The sequence below is a fragment of the Bombina bombina genome, chromosome 5, assembly GCF_027579735.1.
Source record: "Bombina bombina isolate aBomBom1 chromosome 5, aBomBom1.pri, whole genome shotgun sequence".
In the NCBI taxonomy this organism is placed as follows: domain Eukaryota; kingdom Metazoa; phylum Chordata; class Amphibia; order Anura; family Bombinatoridae; genus Bombina; species Bombina bombina.
The window spans coordinates 1,062,956,730-1,062,981,253 of NC_069503.1; the positions used below are offsets into that span (position 1 = coordinate 1,062,956,730).

Genomic DNA, 24,524 nt, shown 5'->3' on the forward strand with positions numbered 1-24,524 from the left:
AAGTGTGGACCTATAGCTCCTGTCTATAGTGGGTCCACACTTTCAGCGCTGTAAGAAAACATTGAAAGCCAATGTTCAATGTGTTTGGAAGCCATTGTGGAACTCCCACTTAAAATGTGTCCCTCATACACTGAAAGAACATATTTTAGCTGATAAAAGTATGTCGCAGGATGATTCTCAGTCAGAAGGGAATCAGGTTATGCCATCTAATTCTTCCCAAGTGTCACAACCATTAACGCCCGCCCAAGCGACGCCAAGTACTTCTAGTGCGTCTAATTCTTTCACCCTGCTAGATATGGCCGCAGTTATGAATACTACCCTCACAGAGGTATTTTCTAAGCTGCCTGGGTGACGGGGGAAGCGCAGTAGATCCGGTGTGAGAGTAAATGCTGAGGCCTCTGACGCTTTATTAGCCATCTCCGATGTACCCTCACAATGTTCTGAGTTGGGGGTGAGGGATTTGCTGTCTGAGGGAGAGATTTCTGATTCAGGAAAGATGTTCCCTCAGACAGATTCAGATATGACGGCTTTTAAATTTAAGCTAGAGCACCTCCGCCTGTTGCTTAGGGAGGTTTTAGCGACTCTGGATGATTGTGACCCTATTGTGATTCCTCCAGAGAAATTGTGTAAAATGGATAGATATCTAGAGGTTCCTACATACACTAATGTTTTTCCGGTCCCTAAGAGGATTTCGGACATTGTTACAAAGGAGTGGGATAGACCAGGCATTCCCTTTTCTCCCCCTCCTACTTTTAAGAAAATGTTTCCCATATCTGACACCATTCAGGATTCGTGGCAGACGGTCCCTAAGGTTGAGGGAGCTATTTCTACCCTGGCTAAGCGTACAGCTATACCTATTGAGGACAGTTATGCTTTCAAAGATCCTATGGATAAAAGATTAGAGGGTCTTCTAAAGAAAATATTTATTCATCAGGGTTTTCTTCTACAACCTATAGCGTGCATTGTTCCTGTAACAACTGCAGCTGCATTTTGGTTCGAGGCTTTAGAGGAGGCTCTTCAGGTTGAGACCCCATTAGGTGATATTCTAGATAGAATTAGGGCTCTTAAGCTAGCTAATTCTTTCATTGCAGATGCCTCTTTTTAACTGGCCAAGTTAGCGGCAGAGAATTCAGGTTTTGCCATTTTAGCGCGTAGAGCGTTATGGCTTAAGTCCTGGTCTGCTGACGTATCATCAAAATCTAAGCTTTTAGCCATCCCTTTCAAGGGTAAGACCCTATTCGGGCCTGAACTGTAAGAGATCATTTCAGACATCACTGGAGGAAAAGTCCATGCTCTTCCTCAGGATAAGACAAATAAGATGAGGACCAAACAAAATAATTTTCTTTCCTTTTGAAACTTCAAAGCTAGTCCCTCTACCTCTTCCCCTGCTGCAAAGCAGGAGGGAATTTTGCTCAATCCAAGTCAGTCTGGAGACCTAACCAAACTTGGAACAAGGGTAAACAGGTCAAGAAGCCCGTTGCTGCCACCAAGAAAGCATGAAGGGGCATCCCCCGATCCGGGACCGGATCAAGTAGGGGGAAGACTTTCACTCTTTGCTCAGGCTTGGGCAAGAGACGTTCAGGACTCCTGGACTCTAGAAATCGTGACCCAGGGGGGTATCTTCTAGATTTCAAGGATTCTCCTCCAAGTGGGAGATTCCATCTTTCTCGATTGTCTGTCTGTAAATCGGACAAAAAGAGAGGCGTTCTTACGCTGTGTAGAAGACCTACATACCATGGGAATAATCTGTCCAGTTCCAAAAACAGAACAGGGGCAGGGGTTTTACTCCAATCTGTTTGTGGTACCCAATAAAAGAGGGAACATTCAGACCAATTTTAGATCTCAAGATCCTAAACAAATTCCTCAGAGTCAAGATGGAGACCATTCAGACTATTTTACCAATGATCCAGGAGGGTCAATATATAACCACCGTGGATGTGTATCTGCACATCCCTATCCACAAAGATCATCACTAGTTCCTCAGGTTCGCTTTTCTGGACAAGCATTACCAGTTTGTGGCTCTTCCCTTCGGGTTGGCCACAGCTCCCAGAATTTTCACAAAGATGCTAGTGTCCCTTTTGGCGGTTCTAAGGCCGCGGGGCATAGCAGTGGCGCCTTATCTAGATGATATCTTAATTCAGGCGTCAACTTACCAACGAGCCAAATCTCACACAGACATCGTGTTGGCTTTTCTAAGATCTCACGGGTGGAAGGTGAACGTAAAAAAGAGTTCACTTATCCCCCTCACAAGAGTTCCATTCCTGATAGATTCAGTAGACATGAAAAATTTTCTGACTGAGGTCAGGAAATCAAAGATTTTAACCACCTGCCGAGCTCTTCATTCCATTCCTCGGCCGTCTGTGGCTCAGTGTATGGAGGTAATCGGACTAATGGTAGCGGCAATGGACATAGTTCCGTTTGCTTGCTTGCATCTCAGACCACTGCAACTATGCATGCTCAATCAGTGGAATGGTGATTATGCAAATTTATCTCCTCAGATAAATCTGGATCAAGAGACCAGAGACTCTCTTCTTTGGTGGTTGTCACAGGATCATCTGTCCCAGGCAATGTGTTTCCGCAGGCCAGCATGGGTTATTGTGACGACGGACGCCAGCCTATTGGGCTGGGGTGCAGTCTGGAATTCCCTGAAAGCACAGGGTATGTGGACTCAGGAGGAGGCTCTCCTCCCGATAAATATTCTAGAACTGAGAGCGATATTCAATGCGCTTCAGGCGTGGCCTCAGCTGGCTTTGGCCAGATTCATAAGATTCCAGTTGGACAATATTACGACTGTAGCTTATATCAATCGTCAGGAGGGAACAAAGCGTTCTCTAGTGATGATAGAGGTTTCCAAAATAATTCAATGGGCAGAGGCTCACTCTTGCCATCTATCAGCAATCTATATCCCAGGAGTGGAGAACTGGGAAGCGGATTTTCTAAGTCGTCACAATTGATTCATCAATGGGGCACACCAGAATTGGATCTGATGGCATCTCGTCAGAAAGCCAAAATTCCTTGTTACAGGTCCAGATCAAGGGATCCTCAAGCAGTACTGATAGATGCTCTAGCAGTACCTTGGTCGTTCAACCTAGCTTATGTGTTTCCGCCATTTCCTCTCCTTCCTTGTCTGATTGCCAGAATCAAACAGGAGAGAGCTTCGGTGTTTTTGATAGCAGCTGCGTGGCCACGCAGGACTTGGTATGCAGATCTGGTGGACATGTCATCTCTGCCACTGACACAGGACCTTCTCATTCAGGGTCCGTTCCAACATCCAAATCTAGTTTCTCTGCGGCTGACTGCCTGGAGATTGAACGCTTGATTTTATCCAAGCGGGGATTCTCGGAGTCGGTCATAGATACCTTGATTCAGGCTCGAAAGCCTGTCACTAGGAAAATTTATCATAAGCTATGGCGTAAATATCTTTATTGGTGCGAATCCAAAGGCTACTCATGGAGTAAGATCAGGATTCCTAGGATTTTGTCCTTTCTCCAAGAATGATTGGAGAAGGGGTTATCAGCTAGTTCCTTAAAGGAAAAAAAGACCTAGGAGCGCCAAACTTAGGCAGAGGAAATAAAATTAACTGATAGGGTTAAGCCCTATATATCATAAAGGATATCAAGTCAATAAGGTGGATGAACGGCGTTCTAAGATGTTGCAATGACTATAACAAATATTCCTATTGTTATCTTGATGAAGATAAATACAAATTGAATACAATTTATTACAATTAAAACACAATGGGTAAAATCATGGATCCATGGTACAGTATACGCAAATTACATAAAACACAATCATGTAATATAAAAAAGGAAATGTATAAAATGCAGATGGTAATAAAATTGAAAATGATAATTGAATAAATATAGCTGGAAATGGGAACGATATTCCCTTTACACGGTGCAAAATTGCATAGAAAAATGCACCAAAAAATGGGTGACAATAAATGAAAAAATGGGGTGACAATAAATGAAAAAATAGAAAAAATGAAAAAATGGCGGGGCCCCTCAAAATTCAAACATTGTGAAAGTGATCGTTAATGTCCAAACAAAAAAATAAAAATAAAAAATGTGAGAAAAAATGGAAAAATGAGAAAAAGTTTGTGTATAAATACGTGTCCGTGATAGAAAGTCAATTATAAACAAAGTTAGTGATATAAAGTTCCAAATGAAGGTGTGTGTATGTGAATAAATCTTCCTTAAGTCTCCTCAAATGAAGGTTCCAAATAATATGGATGTGGTGGGTAAGGGAATGTCCGGTAAAACCTGGGGTGCAATCCCTATATCCAACCTGTAAAAGAAATACACAATAGTGCAATAATGCTAACAAATAACATGTATTGTAGGAAAATAGCTCACCAATACTGCCAACGCGTTTCGGCCCAAAGCTGGGCCTTTTTCAAGACGAAACGCGTTGGCAGAATTGGTGAGCTTTTTTCCTACAATACATGTTATTTGTTAGCATTATTGCACTAGTGTGTGTTTCTTTTACAGGTTGGATATAGGGATTGCACCCCAGGTTTTACCGGACATTCCATTACCCACCACATCCATATTATTTGGAACCTTCATTTGAGGAGACTTAAGGAAGATTTATTCACATACACACACCTTCATTTGGAACTTTATATCACTAACTTTGTTTATAATTGACTTTCTATCACGGACACGTATTTATACACAAACTTTTTCTCATTTTTTCCATTTTTTCTCACATTTTTTATTTTTATTTTTTGTTTGGACATTAACGATCACTTTCACAATGTTTGAATTTTGAGGGGCCCCGCCATTTTTTCATTTTTTCTATTTTTTTCATTTATTGTCACCCCATTTTTTCATTTATTGTCACCCATTTTTTGGTGCATTTTTCTATGCAATTTTGCACTGTGTAAAGGGAATATCGTTCCCATTTCCAGCTATATTTATTCAATTATCATTTTCAATTTTATTACCATCTGCATTTTATACATTTCCTTTTTTATATTACATGATCGTGTTTTATGTAATTTGCGTATACTGTACCATGGATCCATGATTTTACCCATTGTGTTTTAATTGTAATAAATTGTATTCAATTTGTATTTATCTTCATCAAGATAACAATAGGAATATTTGTTATAGTCATTGCAACATCTTAGAACGCCGTTCATCCACCTTATTGACTTGATATCCTTTATGATATATAGGGCTTAACCCTATCAGTTATTAGTTAATTTAATTTCCTCTGCCTAAGTTTGGCGCTCCTAGGTCTTCTTTTTTTCCATAATTTTAGATCTTCATTTAAGGGTTGGCTAGGTACCCTTTTGCACCCAGGAGCTAGTAGGAACATTGTATAAGGGCTGTGAGATATCGTAGTATCTAGTTCCTTAAAGGGACAGATTTCTGCTTTATCAATTCTACTGCACAATCGTCTGGCAGATGTTCCAGACGTTCAGTAGTTCTGTCAGGCTTTAGTTAGAATCAAGCCTGTGTTTAAACCTGTTGCTCCGCCATGGAGTTTGAATTTAGTTCTTAAAGTTCTTCAAGGGTTTCCGTTTGAACATATGCATTCCATAGATATTAAGCTTCTATCTTGGAAAGTTCTGTTTTTAGTTGCTATCTCTTCGGCTCGAAGAGTTTCTGAACTATCTGCATTGCAATGCAACTCGCCTTATCTTGTTTTTCATGCTGATAAGGTGGTTTTGTGTACCAAACCTGGATTCCTTCCTAAGGTTGTTACTAATAAGAATATTAATCAGGAAATTGTTGTTCCTTCCCTGTGTCCTAATCCTTCCTCTAAGAAGGAGCGTCTTTTGCACAATTTGGACGTGGTTCGTGCCTTGAAGTTTTACTTGCAAGCGACCAAAGATTTCCGTCAAACATCTTCTCTGTTTGTTGTCTATTCTGGAAAACATAGAGGTCAAAAAGCTACGGTACCTCTTTCTTTTTGGCTGAAAAACATCATCCGTTTGGCATATGAGACTGCTGGACAGCAGCCTCCTGAAAGAATTACAGCTCACTCTACTAGAGCGGTGGCTTCCACGTGGGCTTTTAAAAATTATGCTTCTGTTGAACAGATTTGTAAGGCTGCGACTTGGTCTTCACTTCATACTTTTTACAAATTTTACAAATTTGATACTTTTGCTTCTTCGGAGGCTATTTTTGGGAGAAAAGTTCTTCAAGCAGTGGTGCCTTCTGTTTAGCCATCTGTCTTGTCCCTCCCGTTCACCCGTGTCCTGTAGCTTTGGTATTTTATCCCACAAGTAAAGGATGAATCCGTGGACTCATCATATCTTATAGAAGAAAAGTAAATTTATGCTTACCTGATAAATTAATTTCTTCTATGATACGACGAGTCCACGGCCTGCCCTGTCAATTTTAGACAGATTATATTTTTTTGATCAAAACTTCAGTCACCTCTGCACCTTGTAGTTTCTCCTTTTTCTTCCTGTACCTTTGGTCGAATGACTGGGGCGTGGAGCTAAGGAAGGAGCTATATAGACAGCTCTGCTCTGGTGCTCTTTGCCACTTCCTGTTAGCAGGAGGATAATATCCCACAAGTAAAGGATGAATCCGTGCACTCAAGAAATTAATTTATCAGGTAAGCATAAGTTTACTTTTTTCATGCCGATAAGGCGGTTCTTCGTATTAAGTTAGGTTTCCTTCCTAAGGTTGTTTCTAATAGAAATATCAATCAGGAAATTGTTGTTCCCTCTCTGTGTCCTAATCCTCCTCCTTCCAAAGAACGTTTGTTACACAATTTGGATGTTATACGTGCTCTTAAATTCTACTTAAAGGATTTTCGCCAGTCCTCTGCCCTCTTTTGTCTTTTTCTCTGGGAAACATAAAGGTCAGAAATATACTGCTACTACTTTCTTTTTGGTTACAAAGTATAATTTGTTTGGCTTATGAGACTACTGGACAGCAGCCTCCCGAGAGAATTACGGCTCATTCCACAAGAGCTGTTTCCTCTTCTTAGGCTTTCAAAAATAAAGCTTCTGTGGAACAAATTTGCAAGGCTGCAACTTGGTCTTCTCTACATACTTTTTTCAACATTTTACAAATGTGATACTTTTGCCTCGGCTGAGGCTTCTTTTGGGAGGAAGGTTCTTCAAGCGGTGGTTTAGGACTGCCTGTCTTGTCCCTCCCTATTTATCCATGTCCTCTAGCTTGTGTATTGGTTCCCAACAGTAATTACTCAAGCCGTGGACTCACCATATCTTAGGATAGAAAAAAAAAAATATTTGCTCACTTAATAAATGTATTTCCGGATATGGTGAGTCCACGGCCCCACCCTTTATTTTAAGACAGTTTTTTTTTTTTTTTTTTAATATAACCTTAGGCACCTCTACACCTAGTGTTACTCCTTTTTCTCCATTTCCCTTCCGTCTAATGACTGGGGGCTGTGGGTAAGGGGGTGATACTTAACAGTTTAAATGTGGTGCTCTTTTCCTGTTGGCCAGGAGTGATATTCCCAACAGTAATTACCCAAGCCGTGGACTCATCATATCCGGAAAGAAATACATTTATCAGGTAAGTGTATGTGTATATATATATATTTTATTATTATTATTATTATTATTATTTTTTAAAGTTATTTGACACACAACTCTTTCTTTTGCGATTCAGACAGAGCATACAGTTTAAAAAAAAAAAAAAAGTTCCATTATCAAATTTGTTTTGCTCCCATTGTATTGTTTGTTGGAGAGATACCTAGGTTGGTTTCTAGGGCCCTTGCAAGTGGATAACATTCTTGCAAAACTGCTGCCATATTGTGCTCCAGACCCGAGCTTACATCCCTGCTTTTCTACAAAATATACCCAGAGAACAAAGAAAAAAATGTTAATAGAAGTAAATTAGAGAGTTGTTTAAAATGACATGCTTTATCTGAAACCTAAAATAATAATTGTTGTTGGGTTTTATATCCCATTAAAGGACCGTTATAGGCTAAAAATTACAGGGAATGCAAAGGGGTTAAACACAGAATTACTGATTGTGTGAATAGCGCTGCTGATTGGATCAGTGGCAGTTAAAGCTCGAGACCCACAGTGCTCTGCGGGTCGACAGTGGTACTTTGCAGGTTTACTAGTCTTAAAATTATGTACTCTTATGAATTAGCATGTCATTTTTTTGTATACAATGACCTGTTAAAGGGACAGTCAACACCAGAATTTTTGTTGTTTAAAAAGAAAGATAATCCCTTTATTACCCATTCCCCAGTTTTGCATAACCAACACAGTTATAATAATACACGTTTTACCTCTGTAGTTATCTTGTATCTAAGCTTCTGCTGACTGCCCCCTTATTTCAGTTCTTTTGACAGACATGCAGTTTAGCCAATCAGTGCTCAGTCCTAGGTCACTTTACGTGCATGAGCTCAATGTTAGCTATATGAAACATGTGAACGAATGCCCTCTAGTGGTCAAAATGTATTCAGATTAGAGGCAGTCTTCAAGGTCTAAGAAATTAGCATATGAACCTCCTAGTTTTAGCTTTTAACTAAGAATACCAAGAGAACAAAGCAAAATTGGTGATAAAAGTAAATTGGGAAGTTGTTTAAAATTGCATGCCCTATTTAAAACATGAAAGTTTTTTTTTTGGACTTGACTGTCCCTTTAAGTATTCAGTTTCCCTTTTTTTTCCAATTCACAAGAGTTTAATCACATATTGCATGACTTTTCACTTAAAAGCTATCTCATTCATTGCCTGTATGCTCTTGATATCAGCATGTCTGGCATTATCTGCAAATGTTCAAATTAAATTAATTCTCTCTTTAATAACAAAGATACCGTCCTCTATCTCATATTCTGATCATAATTTGGGACTTCATCTAATGTGTCTTTTTACCCTTACACGATTCACAAGACTCCCATTAGCTTAATAGCTTGTATTATATGAACACTTAGCCATGTTACATTTTAAAGGGCTATTAAATTAACAAAAGCTCTGTCAAGCATATGAAATTGCCCAATGTGCTGAGAGGAATATGGCTTCACCTCACTGATGAGGCCCAAAAAAGGCAGAAATGAATGTGTGGGGTTGCCATTTCCCTTCGTCAGAGCGAGATTGCCTGGTATTTTAAGGGTGAACTGACCTTTTTAGGCCGCATTAGATTGATATAATTCTGTGAAAAGCAAAATTGGGCTAAAAGAGGCTGATCCCAGGTAGTAAATAGCCATAGAACAAGCTACTAAGCTGTTCTTTCACGAGAGAGCTTCTCTTTCTGCAGTTATACAAAATATTACTGATTAAATGGACTTAAAACATCTTATAGTTATAATGCATGTGTATAGCCACCAATCAGAAGTTAGTTCCCAGTAGTGTATTGCTGCTCCTGCGCCTACCAAAGTATGCTTTTCACTATCATTTAGAAAAAAGGCTCAATCATATGCACTACTGGGAGCTAGCTGAACACATTGAGTGAGCCAAACAAAGCATACCAAGAAAGAGACGCAAAACAGATCATATAAATTAAATTGAATGTGTTTTTTGTTTTTGCTTGTTTTTTACATTACATGCTCTCGAAGCTATGAAAATGTAATTGTACTGATTCCATTAATGAACACTTCCATTATACAGCAATAAAAAAATGGTGGAAATTTCACATCTTTTTCTTCCTGATAAATGAGAATAAATGCAGTTAATACATATACATCTATGTAACTGGTAACCTAATTACAACTGTGATGTTTTATGTACAATTTGTTGTTTGCAGTGAAGCATGTAAAGAAGGATGAACGGAAGTATTATGAGGAACTACTCAAATACAGCAGGGACCATCTCATGTTGTATCCCTACCACCTGTCTGACATCATGGTAAAGGGACTCCGCATTACACCCTTTTCTTACTACATAGGAATCATGGAGGTGCGTATAATAGAACGTTCTTGAAATCTTTATTTTTTTATTTACACTATTTCATTTACTTTATTTGCAATTAGATATGCAATGTTCATTTCTTTCCTATGACATGGAGAGTCCACAACGTCATTCCAATTACTAGTGGGGATATTCAACGCCTGGCCAGCAGGAGGAGGCAAAGAGCACCTCAGCAAAGCTGTTAAGTGTAACTGCCTTACCCATAACCCCCAGTCATTCTCGTTGCCTCTGTCAATTGAGGTTGTGCGAAGTTGGTGTCTGACAATTTTAATCCTTTTATGGGTACTTTTCCCTGCAAGCAAGGATTGGGGTTTAGCTGTGTCCATGTCAATCTCTTGAGTAAGAGTAGTGGTGGCTTTTAGCAGTTGAAAGGTGGCGAGGAAGTCTTTGCATTACTTTTAACACATTTCTACCCCTTTGTTGAAAGCCAGAGTTAGTTACTCTGTTCTTTCTTTTCCTACAGGTCCATGACAGGGAGTGAACTGCCTGCCACACCTAAGGATCAGGATCTATCATGCAATGGATCTAAGGTAAATGCCTTTGCCTTCTAGATACAGAAGGACAGCAGCACTTAAGAGGTTAACCCTCTCTTTCAGATCCTTTGTTTTTTCTGTGACATAATAATCCTTATATTTTTTTTAAAAGGATTCATATGGGGACAATATATTTGGCACACGGTATGAGACCTGACATTTGGCTAAGGGATGTATGGGGTTAACAGTAAAGGATATCTTTTATTATGTAACCTGGGTCTTAATATTATTTTTAAGGCATTTGTATGAGGAGCTTAAACATAAGGACTATTGAGGCTTATTTACTTATACGCATACAACGGGAGGGCCGTTTTTTAAACTATCTTCGCAACTTTTTTTACTCTGGATAAAAAGTATTGCACAGTTTATTTGGTCCCGCTCACGTGATGCCATGAGAATAGTAACCTTTCATTACGGAAGGAGCTCCAGTGACTTCACGTGTCTTGGGAGATTGTGAGATTTATCTATATCATCTACTCAGGAGGACAAGGATCGTTTTAAGAGGAGAGGATTTCCTCTTACTAGTGAGATATTTCTCTTGGCGGTAGGAGCCTCAGACAATCTGAGGTTTTTTCCAAGTAGCTTTCTCTGTTAGTTTTATTAAAATTTTTAATTTTCTTTCATAATTATTCTGAAATGTAAAGTCTGCTTCAGTTTAATTTTGCTTACTTTTGAACATTACTGGTGGGACCTGTTTTATTTCAGCTATGGACTCAGAACAGGATCAGTCCATTTCTATGGATAAATGTTTACTATGTTTAGAGGCACCAATTGTCTTGCCTATGCAATTCTGCTCCTCTTGTTTATCTAAGACTTTAAAATTTAAAGACAATTTACTCCCTTCTGAGCCTACTGTCTCTCAGGATAATGCTGTGCGTGACATGCCTCAGATTTCTCCTCAAACGTCCCAAGCCTTAATTGTTTCTCATAATGTGCCTTCTGTGTTCTCTCATCATCCTGGGGCTGCTTACCTGGGGATTTTGCCGCTCAGATTTCTTCTGCAGTAACAGCGGCTTTGTCCGCTTTCCCTTCTTTGGGTAAGCGTAAGAGAAAATCTAAACATCTGCCTGATAGTAAGGCTTGTGACTCTAGGTTGGCATTGGCCAATCTTTCTCAGATTTCTGATGAGGAGAATACTTCAGTAGCTTCTGAAGGTGAGATCTCAGACTCTTAAAATTTTCAGAATCTGAAGAGGTTAATTTTTGATTTAAGCTTGAACACCTCCAGTTACTACTAAAAGAGGTTCCAACTACTTTAGTCGACTCTGAACCTTTGGTTGCTGTCAACCCCACGAAGTCTTCTAAATTGGATAGATTTTATGATTCCCCATCTTCTGAGGTGTTTCCTGTTCCTAGGAAGATGTCTGGAACTATTGCTCAGGAGTGGGATAAGCCAGGGGTGCCTTTTTCCCCTTCCCCTGTTCTTTTAAGAAGATGTTTTCTGTTGCTGACTCTATTCATGACTCATGATGCACTGTTCCTAAAGTAGAAGGGGCTATTTCTACTCTTGCTAAGAGAACTACCATTCCTATAGAGGATAGTTGCTCTTTTAAGGATCCAATGGATAAGAAGCTAGAGGCTTACTTAAAAAAAATATGTAATCCATCAAGGATTACAGTGGCAACCTGCAACGAGTATTGCTAGGGTTGCGGGAACGGCATCTTATTGGTGTAATGCATTGTTGGATGATCTTATTACAGAGGAAACTACAGTAGAGGAGATCCAAGATAGGATCAAAGCTCTCAAATTGGAAAATACCTTTATCTGTGATACCAACATGCAGATAATTTGTCTGGGAGCTAAAATGTCTAGCTTCACGGTACTAGCCCGCAGGGCTCTGTGGTTAAAATCTTGGTCGGCTGACGTCTCTTTTAAGGCCAAGCTTTTGGCTTTACCTTATAAGGGTAAGACTCTGTTTGGACCTGGTCTGGCAGAGATCATTTCAGAGATTACGGGCAGAAAGGGATCTTTACTCCCTCAGGACAAGAAGAATAGACCTAGGGGTCGTCAAACTTCTAATTTTTGTTCCTTTCATAACTTTAAGGGACAAAAGTCCTCCTCTTCCAAACCTGACCAATCCAGATCAACTTGGAAATCCAACTAGCCCTGGAACAAGCGAAAACAAAACAAGAAGCTTTCTGCTGACTCTAAATCAGTGTGGATCATGTGGGGGGGGGCAGGCTTTTTTTTTTTTCAAGCCTGGATATGTGATGTCCCAGATCCTTGAGCGGTGGACATAGTATCCCAGGGTTACAGAATAGGATTCAAGTCTTGCCCTCCAAGGGGCAGCTTTCTCCTGTCAAGACTATCCTCAAATCAAATAAAGGAGAAGGCCTTCTTAAACTGTTTAGAGGACCTATACTCCCTGGGAGTTATTGTTCCTGTTCCTCTAAGAGAACAGGATCTAGGATTCTATTCAAATCTATTTGTGGTTCCCAAAAAGGAGGGAACGTTTCAACCCATTCTAGACCTCGTGTCTCAACAAATTCCTCAGAGTTCCGTCCTTCAAGATGGAGACTATTTGTTCCATTCTTCCTTTGCTACTGGAAGGTCAGTTTATGATGACCATAGACCTGAAGGATGCATACCTTCATGTTCCCATTCTCAGGGAACACCACAAGTATCTGAGGTTTGCCTTTCTGGACAAGCACTTAAAATTCTTTGCACTTCCTTTTGATCTAGCCACGGCTCCCAGAATATTCCTAAAGGTTCTGGGGGCGCTGTTGGCAGTGATCAGATCCCAGTGAATTGATGTGGTGCCTTATCTCGAGAACATCTTGGTTCAGGCGTCCTCTTTTAACTAGCCCAATCTCATACAGAGATGATGTTGTCTTTTCTACGTTCCCCCGTGTTGAAGGTGAATTTGGAAAAAAGTTCTCTGGTTCCAACTACCAAAGTGTGTTTTCTAAGGACTATAATAGATTCCCTGTCCATGAAGAGTTTTCTGACGGAGGTCAGAGAAACCAAAATTCTTGCTTCTTGCCTTTCTCTTCAGTCTGCCTTTCGGTCATCTGTATAAGACAAAAGAGAAAGGGCGCCTGCTAGTGCAGCCAATTTATATGCAAATAAATATAAAGTGTATACAGAGTTTATACTCACATCTGATAAAGGCAACGATAATGCCTAGGTAAGCAGTCTGGAAGCTTGTCAGTGTTCCAGTCAACTGTGCACCATATGCAGGGCAGCTCCTCTTTAATGATAGAAATCTGAAAATATAGAAAGGTATGCAGAGGGCGACTCCTAGTGCAGATCAGTCAGTATGGTTTCAAGACCCAAACTTATCCCTTTGTAGAGATACTCACATATTATGAAGCACACTGTAGTGCTAATGAGACATGCTGGGTATATTTAAAGTGGCCCAGCGCACATATCACTCTGGCAGACAATGGATGGATGTTAAAAATAGTAGATAGGAGACTTCAGAAATGTATAAAAATATTCTTTATAAAATCAAATAAACATAAAAAACATCAGTAAAACTCGCTACGCGTTTCTCAGAGCTCACCACTCTGTTTCCTCGGGCAGGTTATGACCATAATATGTGAGTATCTCTACAAAGGGATAAGTTTGGGTCTTGAAACCATACTGATGATCTGCACTAGGAGTCGCCCTCTGCATACCTTTCTATATTTTCGGTCATCTGTGACTCAATGCATATGGAGGTGATTGGTCTGATGGTGGCATCCTTGAACATCATTCCTTTTGCTTGGTTCCATCTATGTATGCTCCGTCAGTGAAACGGAGACCATTCGGATTTATCACAGAGGATAAATCTGGACCCTATAACAAAACACTTTCTCTCTCGTGGTGGGTGTCACAGAAACATTTGTCTCGGGGCACTTGCTTTCTGAGACCTTCCTGGGAAATTGTGACTACGGTCGCCAGCCTGTCAGGCTGGGGAGCTGTTTGGGTTCCTTTAAAGGCTCAGGGCCTGTGGTCTTGGGAAGAGTCCTCTCTTCCCATAAACATCTTGGAGTTGAGAGCTATCTTCAATGCCCTATCGGCGTGGCCTCAACTGTCTTTGGTCTGGTTTATCAGATTCCATTAGGACAACATCACCTCAACCACCAGGGAGGGACTCAGAGTTCCTTAGCCATGAAAGAGGTGACTCGCTTTCTGCAGTGGGCGAAAGCCCACGATTGCCTTCTATCTGCCATCCACATTCCAGGTGTTGACAACTGGGAGGCAGATTTTCTGAGCAGACAGACCTTTCATCCCGGGGAGTGGGCTCTCCATCCGGAGGTGTTCTCTCAGATAACCCTCAAGTGGGGGGTTCCAGAGTCAAATCTGATGACTCCAAAACGCCAAGGTTCCAAAGTACAGTTCAAGGTCAAGAGATACTCAGGCCGTTCTAATAGATGCTCTAGCAGTTCCTTGGAGATTTTCCCTGTCATATCTGTTTCCTCCGTTTGCTCTCCTTCCATGAGTCATTGCTCGTATCAAACGGGAGAGAGCATCAGTGATACTTATAGCTCCTGCATGGCCTCACAGGATCTGGTTTGTGGATCTGGTAAGGATGTTATCTCTGCCTCCTTGGAGGTTACCTCAGAGGAAGGACCTTCTACTGCAGGGTCCTTTCCTCCATCCAAACCTAGATTCTCTGAAGCTAACTGCTTGGAGATTTAACACTTAGTTCTGTCCAAGCGTTGTTTTTCAGAAGCGGTCATTGAAACTATGATTTAGGCTCGAAAACCGGTTACTTGCAAGATATACCATAAGATATGGCGTAAATATCTTTATTGGTGTGAGTCTAAGGGGTTCTCCTGGAGCGGGTGAGGATTCCTTGGATTTTGTCTTTTCTTCAAGATGGCCTGAATAAGGGTTTATTTGTCAGTACCCTAAAGGGTCAGATTTCTGCATTATTTATCCTTTTGCACAAACGTCTGGCAGATTTACCAGATGTTCAAGCCTTTGTACAGGCCCTGGTTAGAATCAGGCCTATGTTTAAACCTGTTGCTCCCCCGTGGAGCCTTAATTTGGTTCTTAAAATTTTGCAGCAGGCTCTGTTTGAGCAGATTCATGTTGTTGATATAAAACGGTTATCCTGGAAGTTTTTGTTTCTTCTGCTCGCAGAGTGTCTGAAGTTTCTGCTCTGCAATGGGATTCCCCGTACCTTATTTTTCATGCTGGTAAGGCGGTCCTTTGTACTAAATTGGGTTTTCTCCCTAAGGTGGTATCGGATAGAAACATTAATCAGGAAATTGTTGTTCCTTCCTTTTGTCCTAATCATCTTCTCAAAAGGAACTTCGTTTGCATAACTTGGATGTTGTGCGGGCTCTAAAATTCTACTTACAAGCTACTAAAGATTTTCGTCAATCTTCTGCCCTGTTTGTTGTTTTCACTGGAAAGCGTAACATTCAGAAGGCCACTTCTACTTCTCTGTCTCTCTGGTTGAGAACTTTGATTCGTTTGCTTATGAGACTGCTGGACAGCAGCCTTTTGAGAGAATTACGGCTCATTCCACTAGGGCTGTCTCCTCTTCTTGGGCTTTCAAAAATTAAGCTTCTGTGGAGCAGATTTGCAAGGCGGCAACATGGTCCTCTCTGCATACTTTTTCCAAATTTTATACTTTTTCCTCGACCAAGGCTTCTTTTGGGAGAAAGGTTCTTCAATCGGTGGTGCCTTCTGTTTAGGTCATTCTGCCTTTTTTCTCCCATCCTGTTCATTCCATGTCCTCTAGCTTGGGTATTGGTTACCACTAGTAATTGGAATGACGTTGTGGACTCTCCATGTCATAGTAAAGAAAACAAAATGTATGCTTACCTGATACATTTCTTTCCGGACATGGAGAGTCCACAACCCCGCCCTCTCTTTTTTTTTTTTTTTCTTTTTCCCTTTTTTAATTATAATTCTGCTGGTTTTTTTTGTAGTTATTATACTGTTTTTAATGTCAAAATGTATCCAATTCTTAAGACTCTCTGACCCTATTAGCCATATAAACTTTACAGCCTTAACGGACCACACAATACTTTTCAGAGTTGTGACTGAGACAAGGAGTCTAGAAAACGGACGGACCCAATGTGATTGCCTGGTTGAATGGCTTGGAAGGGACAGAGTGACTTTTATCATCGCAGCTACATTTGTTTGAGGGCACCTTTGTGAGTGCATAGTTTTTATGTTTGGAAATAAAGAGTTACTTTTAATACTGCACTTAGATCTTTTGTGCGCTCCTTTTGTTCTGTTTTACAGATATACTTGTTTCACATTATATTTTATTTTACTTGAGAACATTTTAGGGTTCTGGCCCTTTAAATTCTCCTAGACTTGCCAGTCTCCAGTACCTCAGTGCTCTGGTTGCATTCCAATCATTCCAGAGTGCTGAGGAACAGTGACATATTGGGCTGCAGTGAAATCTCTACATATTCGCTTCTCCTGTGGACGAGGAATCAGTTAACAGTATTTCCCGCCACAGGAGAGCGTTTGGGCGCACTCCCCGCCTTCTTTCTCCTGTGGTCAGATGCAGCACTAAAGGCATCGCTTGTGCATCGGATAACTGGAAGTTCCTGGGGGGGGGGGGTAAGATCCCTATACTGGCGCCCAGGGGGCATATTTAGTAGTTATTTTGCAGAAATAACTCTCTCTCTATATATATATATATATATATATATATATAATTTTGGGGACTTTATGCACTTTGCATAGCAGCAGGTCATACTGTAATTCCTTAAGAGGACTTATTTGAGTTTGCTCATAGGAGGAAGGAGGCTTCTAAGAGTTATTATAGATTTTCCTCTTTCTTTTATATTATTAACCGTTTGTAAAGGGGTATTCTGTCACTTTGTACAATATCGAGTAGACTGAGGCTGTAGCCACTGATTTGAGTTTAGCTAAAAGTAGTCCCTCAGACATTATTATTCCTGTAGACAGATGTTTAATATGCACGATCGGTCCTCCAGCGCAGCTTTGCAGCTCTTGCTTAGCTTTTGGAAGGAAGGTCCTTCAGGCGGTGGTTCCTGGTAAACAGGTGCCTGCCTTGTTTTTCTTTTGTCCCACCCATTTTTGTGGACTTCTCAGCTTGGGTATTGGTTCCCAAGAGTAAGGCTTTGTGGACATAATTAATTCTTACCTGGTAAATTAATTTCTTTCTTCGTTGCGAGATTCCACAAACCCACCCATTTTGTTTTTGTTTGCACCTTTTTTCCTATCCTTGGCTATACGCACTACTGGGAGGCAAGGAGAAGGAGGTATACTTAAAGCTCTGGTGTGCGGTGTCTTTGCCTTCTCCTGGTTGCCAGGTGATTTAATTCCCAAGAGTAAGGTCTTGTAGACTCTCACAACCATTTATTTATTAGGTAAGAATAAATAGTTTTTTGTATTAATTAGAGGAGAGTGTGAACCTGTTAACTCTCTGTATTCATTATTGATAAATTAACTACATGCAGTTACAATTCTTAAAGGGACATTAAACCCAAAATATTTATTTCATAATTCAGATATATAATATAATTAAAAAAAGTTTTCAGTTTACTTTGTTCTTATGGTAAGTCATGCACGCCTTTCTGGAGAACTTTATGGAAGCAGTTTTTTAAGAATACATTTGAGCACTGGATAGTGGCAATGTTTGCATAGTGGATTACATTGCAAAATTGCTCCAAACATGTGTTAATGCATGAGCCACCTACCTGCTTTTCAACCAAGGATACAGAGAGAAATGTGTATATGATAATAGAAGTACATTTGAGCTTTTTTTTTTTAATATACATCTATCTGAATCACGTAAGAAAAAATATGGGTTTCATGTCCCTTTAATAAAATATTTCTGATCTCTAATATATCACAGTCATCATTTTCATTGTACTCACTGTGAGTGGTTAGATTTAGCTGTTATGTTCATTTGCGGCCTCTGACAAAAAAACAGAACTAAGAATTTGTGCCGTTGTTTTTATGGCCTGAGGAAAAACAAGGCAGGCAAACTTTCTGAAGCAGAGAGCAGCAGACAGAGGGTATCCTGTAACCTTACCTGAATCTAGCTTTTGTCTCTGGACAATTTTAGAAAGTATACTATTATTTGTGTGTTTAATAGCCATATTTTCATGTGCAGCACCTTGAGATTTTTATATAAAATTTCTAGATATATATATATATATATATATATATATATATATATATATATATATATATATATATATATATATATATATATATATATATATATATATATATATAATGAAACAGCATTGCAATATAGTTTCATTATTTATTGTGCCCCCTTTTCATGTAATTTAGCACTGAAAATAGACCTTGCAGAGCACCCTGGGAACTTATCAAGGCTATAATCCTGCTACTTATCTGTTCATAATTGGCTTAAACTGATAACAACTGCAAAACCATTACATTTTTACTATCTTTACAACAGTGGCTAGCCTTGTTGTCTGCAGACAAAAGCCCAGATTGGCGCCTCCAAATAAAGCAAATGGTGGGTGAAAAATAATTTATAGTAATAAGGATGTTGACTTGGTTTAAAAACATTAAGATTTGGCTGATTATTCTATAGCAAACAACAGAATGGGACCTGAGATTAACAGATGAATAGGGAGGTGCTATTGTATTATTGATGGTTCGTTTCTATGGCTGTTGCAGGATATATGAGGTGATGCTATTGTGTGAGAAGAAAAGGTTTTCTAACAAGTACAGTAGATTTAAAGGTTATAGAAAACAAACACTTGAAATCCGATCCTGCTATGTAAAGCTCAGTGGGCCGTCTGCATGCTGTGAAATAAATGGATAAACACACCATGTTTTACACAGGCTTTTCTATAAGGATGACTGTGCCGAAACAAGTCTATCAGACGCAACGCCATTTTTTTTTTTTTACACAGGTGTTTTGTAGATCACATGACCTAATATTCTTTTTAGACATGTATTTCTCTTGTAAGGTGTATCCAGTCCACGGATCATCCATTACTTGTGGGATATTCTCATTCCCAACAGGAAGTTGCAAGAGGACACCCACAGCAGAGCTGTAATATAGCTCCTCCCCTAACTGTCATACCCAGTCATTCTCTTGCAACTCTCAACAAGCTAGGATGTTGTAGGAGAGAGTGGTTAAATATAGTTAGTTTATTTTCTTCAATCAAAAGTTTGTTATTTTTAAATAGTACCGGAGTTGTGCTATTTTATCTCAGGCAGTAAATAGAAGAAGAATCTGCCTGAGGTTTCTATGATCTTAGCAGGTTGTAACTAAGATCCATTGCTATTCTCACATATGTCTGAGGGGATTACACAGATGAGGTAACTTCAGCGAGAGAATGGCGTGCAGTTTATTCTGCTATTTGGTATGTGCAGTTATAATTTTTTTCTAGAGATGGAAAACACTAGAAAATGCTGCTGATACCGGATTAATGTAAGTTAAGCCTGAATACAGTGATTTAATAACGACTGGTATCATGCTTACTCCCAAGGGTAATACCCTTATGATATTTACAATATAAAACGTTTGCTGGCATGTTTAATCGTTTTTATATATATGCTTTGGTGATAAAACTTTATTGGGGCCTAGTTTTTTCCACATGGCTGGCTTAAATTTTGACTAGAAACAATTTCCACTGTTATAGTATAAAAGTTACAGTTGGTGCAGTTAATATTACAAACGGTGACATCCAGCTTCCCTCAAAGGCCCTCTGAATGCTATAGGACATCTCTAAAGGGCCCAAAGGCTTTCCAAAGTCGTTTATTGGGGAAAGTAGGGCCACAGCTTGCTGTGGCAGTTGTTTGTGACTGTTAAAAAACGTCTATTTCGTTTTTTTGATCCGTTTTTTGAACTAAGGGGTTAATCATCCATTTGCAAGTGGGTGCAATGCTCTGTTAGCCTATTATACACACTGTAAAAATTTCGTTTGATTTACTGCATTTTTTCACTGTTTTTCAAATTCTGACAAAATTCGTTTCTCTTAAAGGCACAGTACCGTTTTTTATATTTGCTTGTTAACTTGATTTAAAGTGTTTTCCAAGCTTGCTAGTCTCATTGCTATTCTGTATAAACATGTCTGACATAGAAGAAACTCCTTGTTTATTATGTTTAAAAGCCATGGTGGAACCCCCTCTTAGAATGTGTACCAAATGTACTGATTTAATTTTATGCAATAAAGATCATTTTCTGTCTTTAAAAAATGTATCACCAGAGGAATCTGACGAGGGGGAAGTTATGCCAACTAACTTTCCCCACGTGTCAGACCCTTTGACTCCCGCTTAAGGGACTCACGCTCAAATGGCGCCAAGTACATCTAGGGCGCCCATAGCGTTTACTTTACAAGACATGGCGGCAGTCATGGATAATACACTGTCAGCGGTATTAGCCAGACTACCTGAACTTAGAGGTAAGCGAGATAGCTCTGGGGTGAGACAAAATGCAGAGCATACTGACGCTTTAAGAACCATGTCTGATACTGCCTCACAATATGCAGAAGCTGAGGAAAGAGAGCTTCAGTCAGTGGGTGATGTTAATGACTCAGGAAAGATACCTGATTCTAATATTTCTACATTTAAATTTAAGCTTGAACACCTCCGCGTGTTGCTTAGGGAGGTTTTAGCTGCTCTGAATGACTGTGATACCATTGCAGTGCCAGAGAAATTGTGTAGACTGGATAAATACTTTGCAGTGCCGGTGTGTACTGATGTTTTTCCAAATACCTAAAAGGTTTACAGAAATTATTAATAAGGAATGGGATAGACCAGGTGTGCCGTTCTCTTCCCCTCCTATTTTTAGAAAAATGTTTCCAATAGACGCCACCACATGGGACTTATGGCAGACAGTCCCTAAGGTGGAGGGAGCAGTTTCTACTCTAGTAAAGCGTACTACTATCCCTGTTGAGGACAGTTGTGTTTTTTTTTTTTTTAGATCCAATGGATAAAAAATTAGAGGTTACCTTAAGAAAATATTTATTCAACAAGGTTTTATCCTACAGCCCCTTGCATGCATTGCCCCTGTCACTGCTGCTGCGGCGTACTGGTTTGAGTCTCTGGAAGAGGCTTTACAGGTAGCGACTCCATTGGATGACATACTTGGCAAACGTAGAGCACTTAAGCTAGCCAATTCTTTTATTCTGATGCCATTGTTCATTTGACTAAACTAACGGCTAAGAATTCTGGTTTTGCTATACAGGCGCGCAGAGCGCTATGGCTTAGATCATGGTCAGCTGACGTGACTTCAAAATCTAAGCTACTTAACATTCCCTTCAAGGGGCAGACCCTATTCGGGCCTGGTTGAAGGAGATTATTGCTGATATCACTGGAGGAAAAGGTCATGCCCTTCCTCAGGACAGGTCCAAATCTAGGGCCAAACAGTCTAATTTTCGTGCCTTTCCAAACTTCAAGGCAGGTGCGGCATCAACTTCCTCTAATAATAAACAAGAGGGAACTTTTGCTCAATCCAAGACGGTCTGGAAACCAAACCAGACATGGAAAAAGGGTAAGCAGGTAAAAAAGCCTGCTGCTGCCTCTAAGACAGCATGAAGGAACGGCCCCCTATCCGGGAACGGATCTAGTAGGGGGCAGACTTTCACTCTTTGCCCAGGCGTGGGCAAGAGATGTTCAGGATCCCTGGGCGTTGGAAATTATATCCCAGGGATATCTTCTGGACTTCAAAGCTTCCCCCCCAAAAGGGAGATTTCACCTTTCACAATTATCTGCACACCAGATAAAGAGAGAGGCATTCTTACACTGTGTACGAGTCCTCCTAGTTATGGGAGTGATCCATCCATTTCCAAAGGAGGAACCGGGACAGGGTTTTTACTCAAATCTGTTTGTGGTTCCCAGAAAAGAGGGAACCTTCAGACCAATTTTGGATCTAAAGATCTTAAACAAATTCCTCAAAGTTCCGTCGTTCAAGATGGAAACTATTCGTACCATCCTACCACTGATCCAGGAGGGTCAATATATGACTACAGTGGATCTAAAGGATGCTTATCTTCACATTCCGATACACAAAGATCATCATCGGTTTCTCAGGTTTGCCTTTTAAGACAGGCATTACCAGTTGTAGCTCTTCCCTTGGGATTAGCTACAGCCCCAAGAATCTTTACAAAGGTTCTAGGGTCACTTATGGCGGTCCTAAGGCCGCGGGGCATAGCAGTAGCCCCTTATTTAGACGACATCCTGATACAGGCGTCAAACTTCCAAATTGCCAAGTCTCATACGGAAGTAGTACTGGCATTTCTGTGGTCGCATGGGTGGAAAGTGAACGAGGAAAAGAGTTCTCTATCCCCACTCACAAGAGTTTCCTTTCTAGGAACTCTGATAGATTCTGTAGAAATGAAAATTCACCTGACGGAGTCCAGGTTATCAAAGCTTCTAAATTCCTGCCGGGTTCTTCATTCCATTCCGCGCCCTTCGGTGGTTCAGTGTATGGAAGTAATCGGCTTAATGGTAGCGGCAATGGACATAGTGCCGTTTGCACGCTTACATCTCAGATCGCTGCAACTGTGCATGCTCAGTCAGTGGAGCAGGGATTACACAGATTTGTCCCCTCAACTGAATCTGGACCAAGAGACCAGGGATTCTCTTCTCTGGTGGCTATCTCGGGTCCATCTGTCCAAAGGTATGACCTTTCGCAGGCCAGATTGGACAATTGTTACGACAGATGCCAGCCTTCTAGGTTGGGGTGCAGTCTGGAACTCCCTGAAGGCTCAGGGATCGTGGACTCAGGAGGAGTCTCTCCTTCCATTAAATATTCTGGAACTAAGAGCGATATTCAAGGCTCTTCAGGCTTGGCCTCAGTTAGCAACTCTGAGGTACATCAGATTTCAGTCGGACAACATCACGACTGTAGCTTACATCAACCATCAAGGGGGAACGAGAAGTTCCCTAGAGATGTTAGAAGTTTGAAAAATTATTAACTGGGCAGAGATTCACTCTTGTCAGCTATCCATATCCCAGGTGTAGAGCACTGGGAGGCAGATTTTCTAAGTCGTCAGACTTTTCATCCGGGAGAGTGGGAACTCCATTCGGAGGCATTTGCACAACTGATTCATCGTTGGGGCAAACCAGAACTGGATCTCATGGCGTCTCGCCAGAACGCCAAGCTTCCGTGTTATGGATCCAGGTCCAGGGATCCCAAAGCGACACTGATAGATGCTCTAGCAGCGCCCTGGTCTTTCAACCTGGCTTATGTGTTTCCACCATTTCCTCTGCTCCCTCGACTGATTGCCAAGATCAAGCAGGAGAGAGCATCAGTGATTCTGATAGCACCTGCGTGGCCACGCAGGACCTGGTATGCAGATCTAGTGGACATGCCATCCTTTCCACCATGGTCTCTGCCTCTGAAACAGGACCTTCTACTTCAGGGTCCTTTCAACCATCCAAATCTAATTTCTCTGAGGCTGACTGCCTGTAGATTGAACGCTTGATTTTATCAAAGTGTGGCTTCTCCGAGTCAGTTATTGATACCTTAAGACAGGCACGAAAGCCTGTCACCAGGAAAATTTACCATAAGGTATGGCGTAGATATCTTTATTGGTGTGAATCCAAGGGTTACTCATGGAGTAAGGTCAGGATTGCTAGGATATTATCTTTTCTCCAAGAAGGTTTGGAAAAAGAATTGTCAGCTTGTTAAGCGTCTGGCAGATGTTCCAGACGTTCAGGCATTTTGTCAGGCTTTAGTTAGAATCAAGCCTGTGTTTAAACCTGTTGCTCCACCATGGAGCTTAAACTTGGTTCTTAAGGTTCTTCAAGGAGTTCCGTTTGAACCTCTTCATTCCATAGATATCAAGCTTTTATCTTGGAAAGTTCTTTTTTTTGGTAGCTATTTCCTCGGCTCGTAGATTCTCTGAGCTATCTGCCTTACAATGTGATTCTCCTTATCTGATTTTTCATACGGATAAGGTAGTCCTGCGTACCAAACCTGGGTTCTTACCTAAGGTGGTATCTAACAAGAATATTAATCAAGAGATTGTTGTTCCATCCTTGTGTTACACAATTTGGACATGGTCCGTGCTTTAAAGTTTTACTTACAAGCTACTAAAGATTTTCGTCAAACATCTGCTTTGTTTGTTGTCTACTCTGGACAGAGGAGAGGTCAAAAGGCTTCGGCAACCGCTTTTTCTTTTTGACTAAGAAGCTTAATCCGCTTAGCCTATGAGACTGCTGGACAGCAACCTCCTGAAAGGATTACAGCTCATTCCACTAGAGCTGTGGCTTCCACT

The 24,524-nt window shown here is 40.5% G+C and overlaps 1 protein-coding gene across 3 annotated transcripts in view; it reads left to right on the plus strand.

The window, feature by feature from the left end:
- The window catches only part of FAM91A1 (family with sequence similarity 91 member A1), a 454,979-nt gene that overhangs the window by 63,487 nt on the left and 366,968 nt on the right, over positions 1-24,524 (plus strand). The window contains exon 3 of one of the 3 annotated variants that reach the window (XM_053715335.1): positions 9,691-9,842. In XM_053715335.1, coding sequence (XP_053571310.1) covers positions 9,691-9,842 — 152 coding nt within the window. Of the gene's footprint in view, positions 1-9,690; positions 9,843-24,524 lie in introns of those variants that run through there. The other 2 variants (XM_053715336.1, XM_053715337.1) reach the window with 2 other exon arrangements.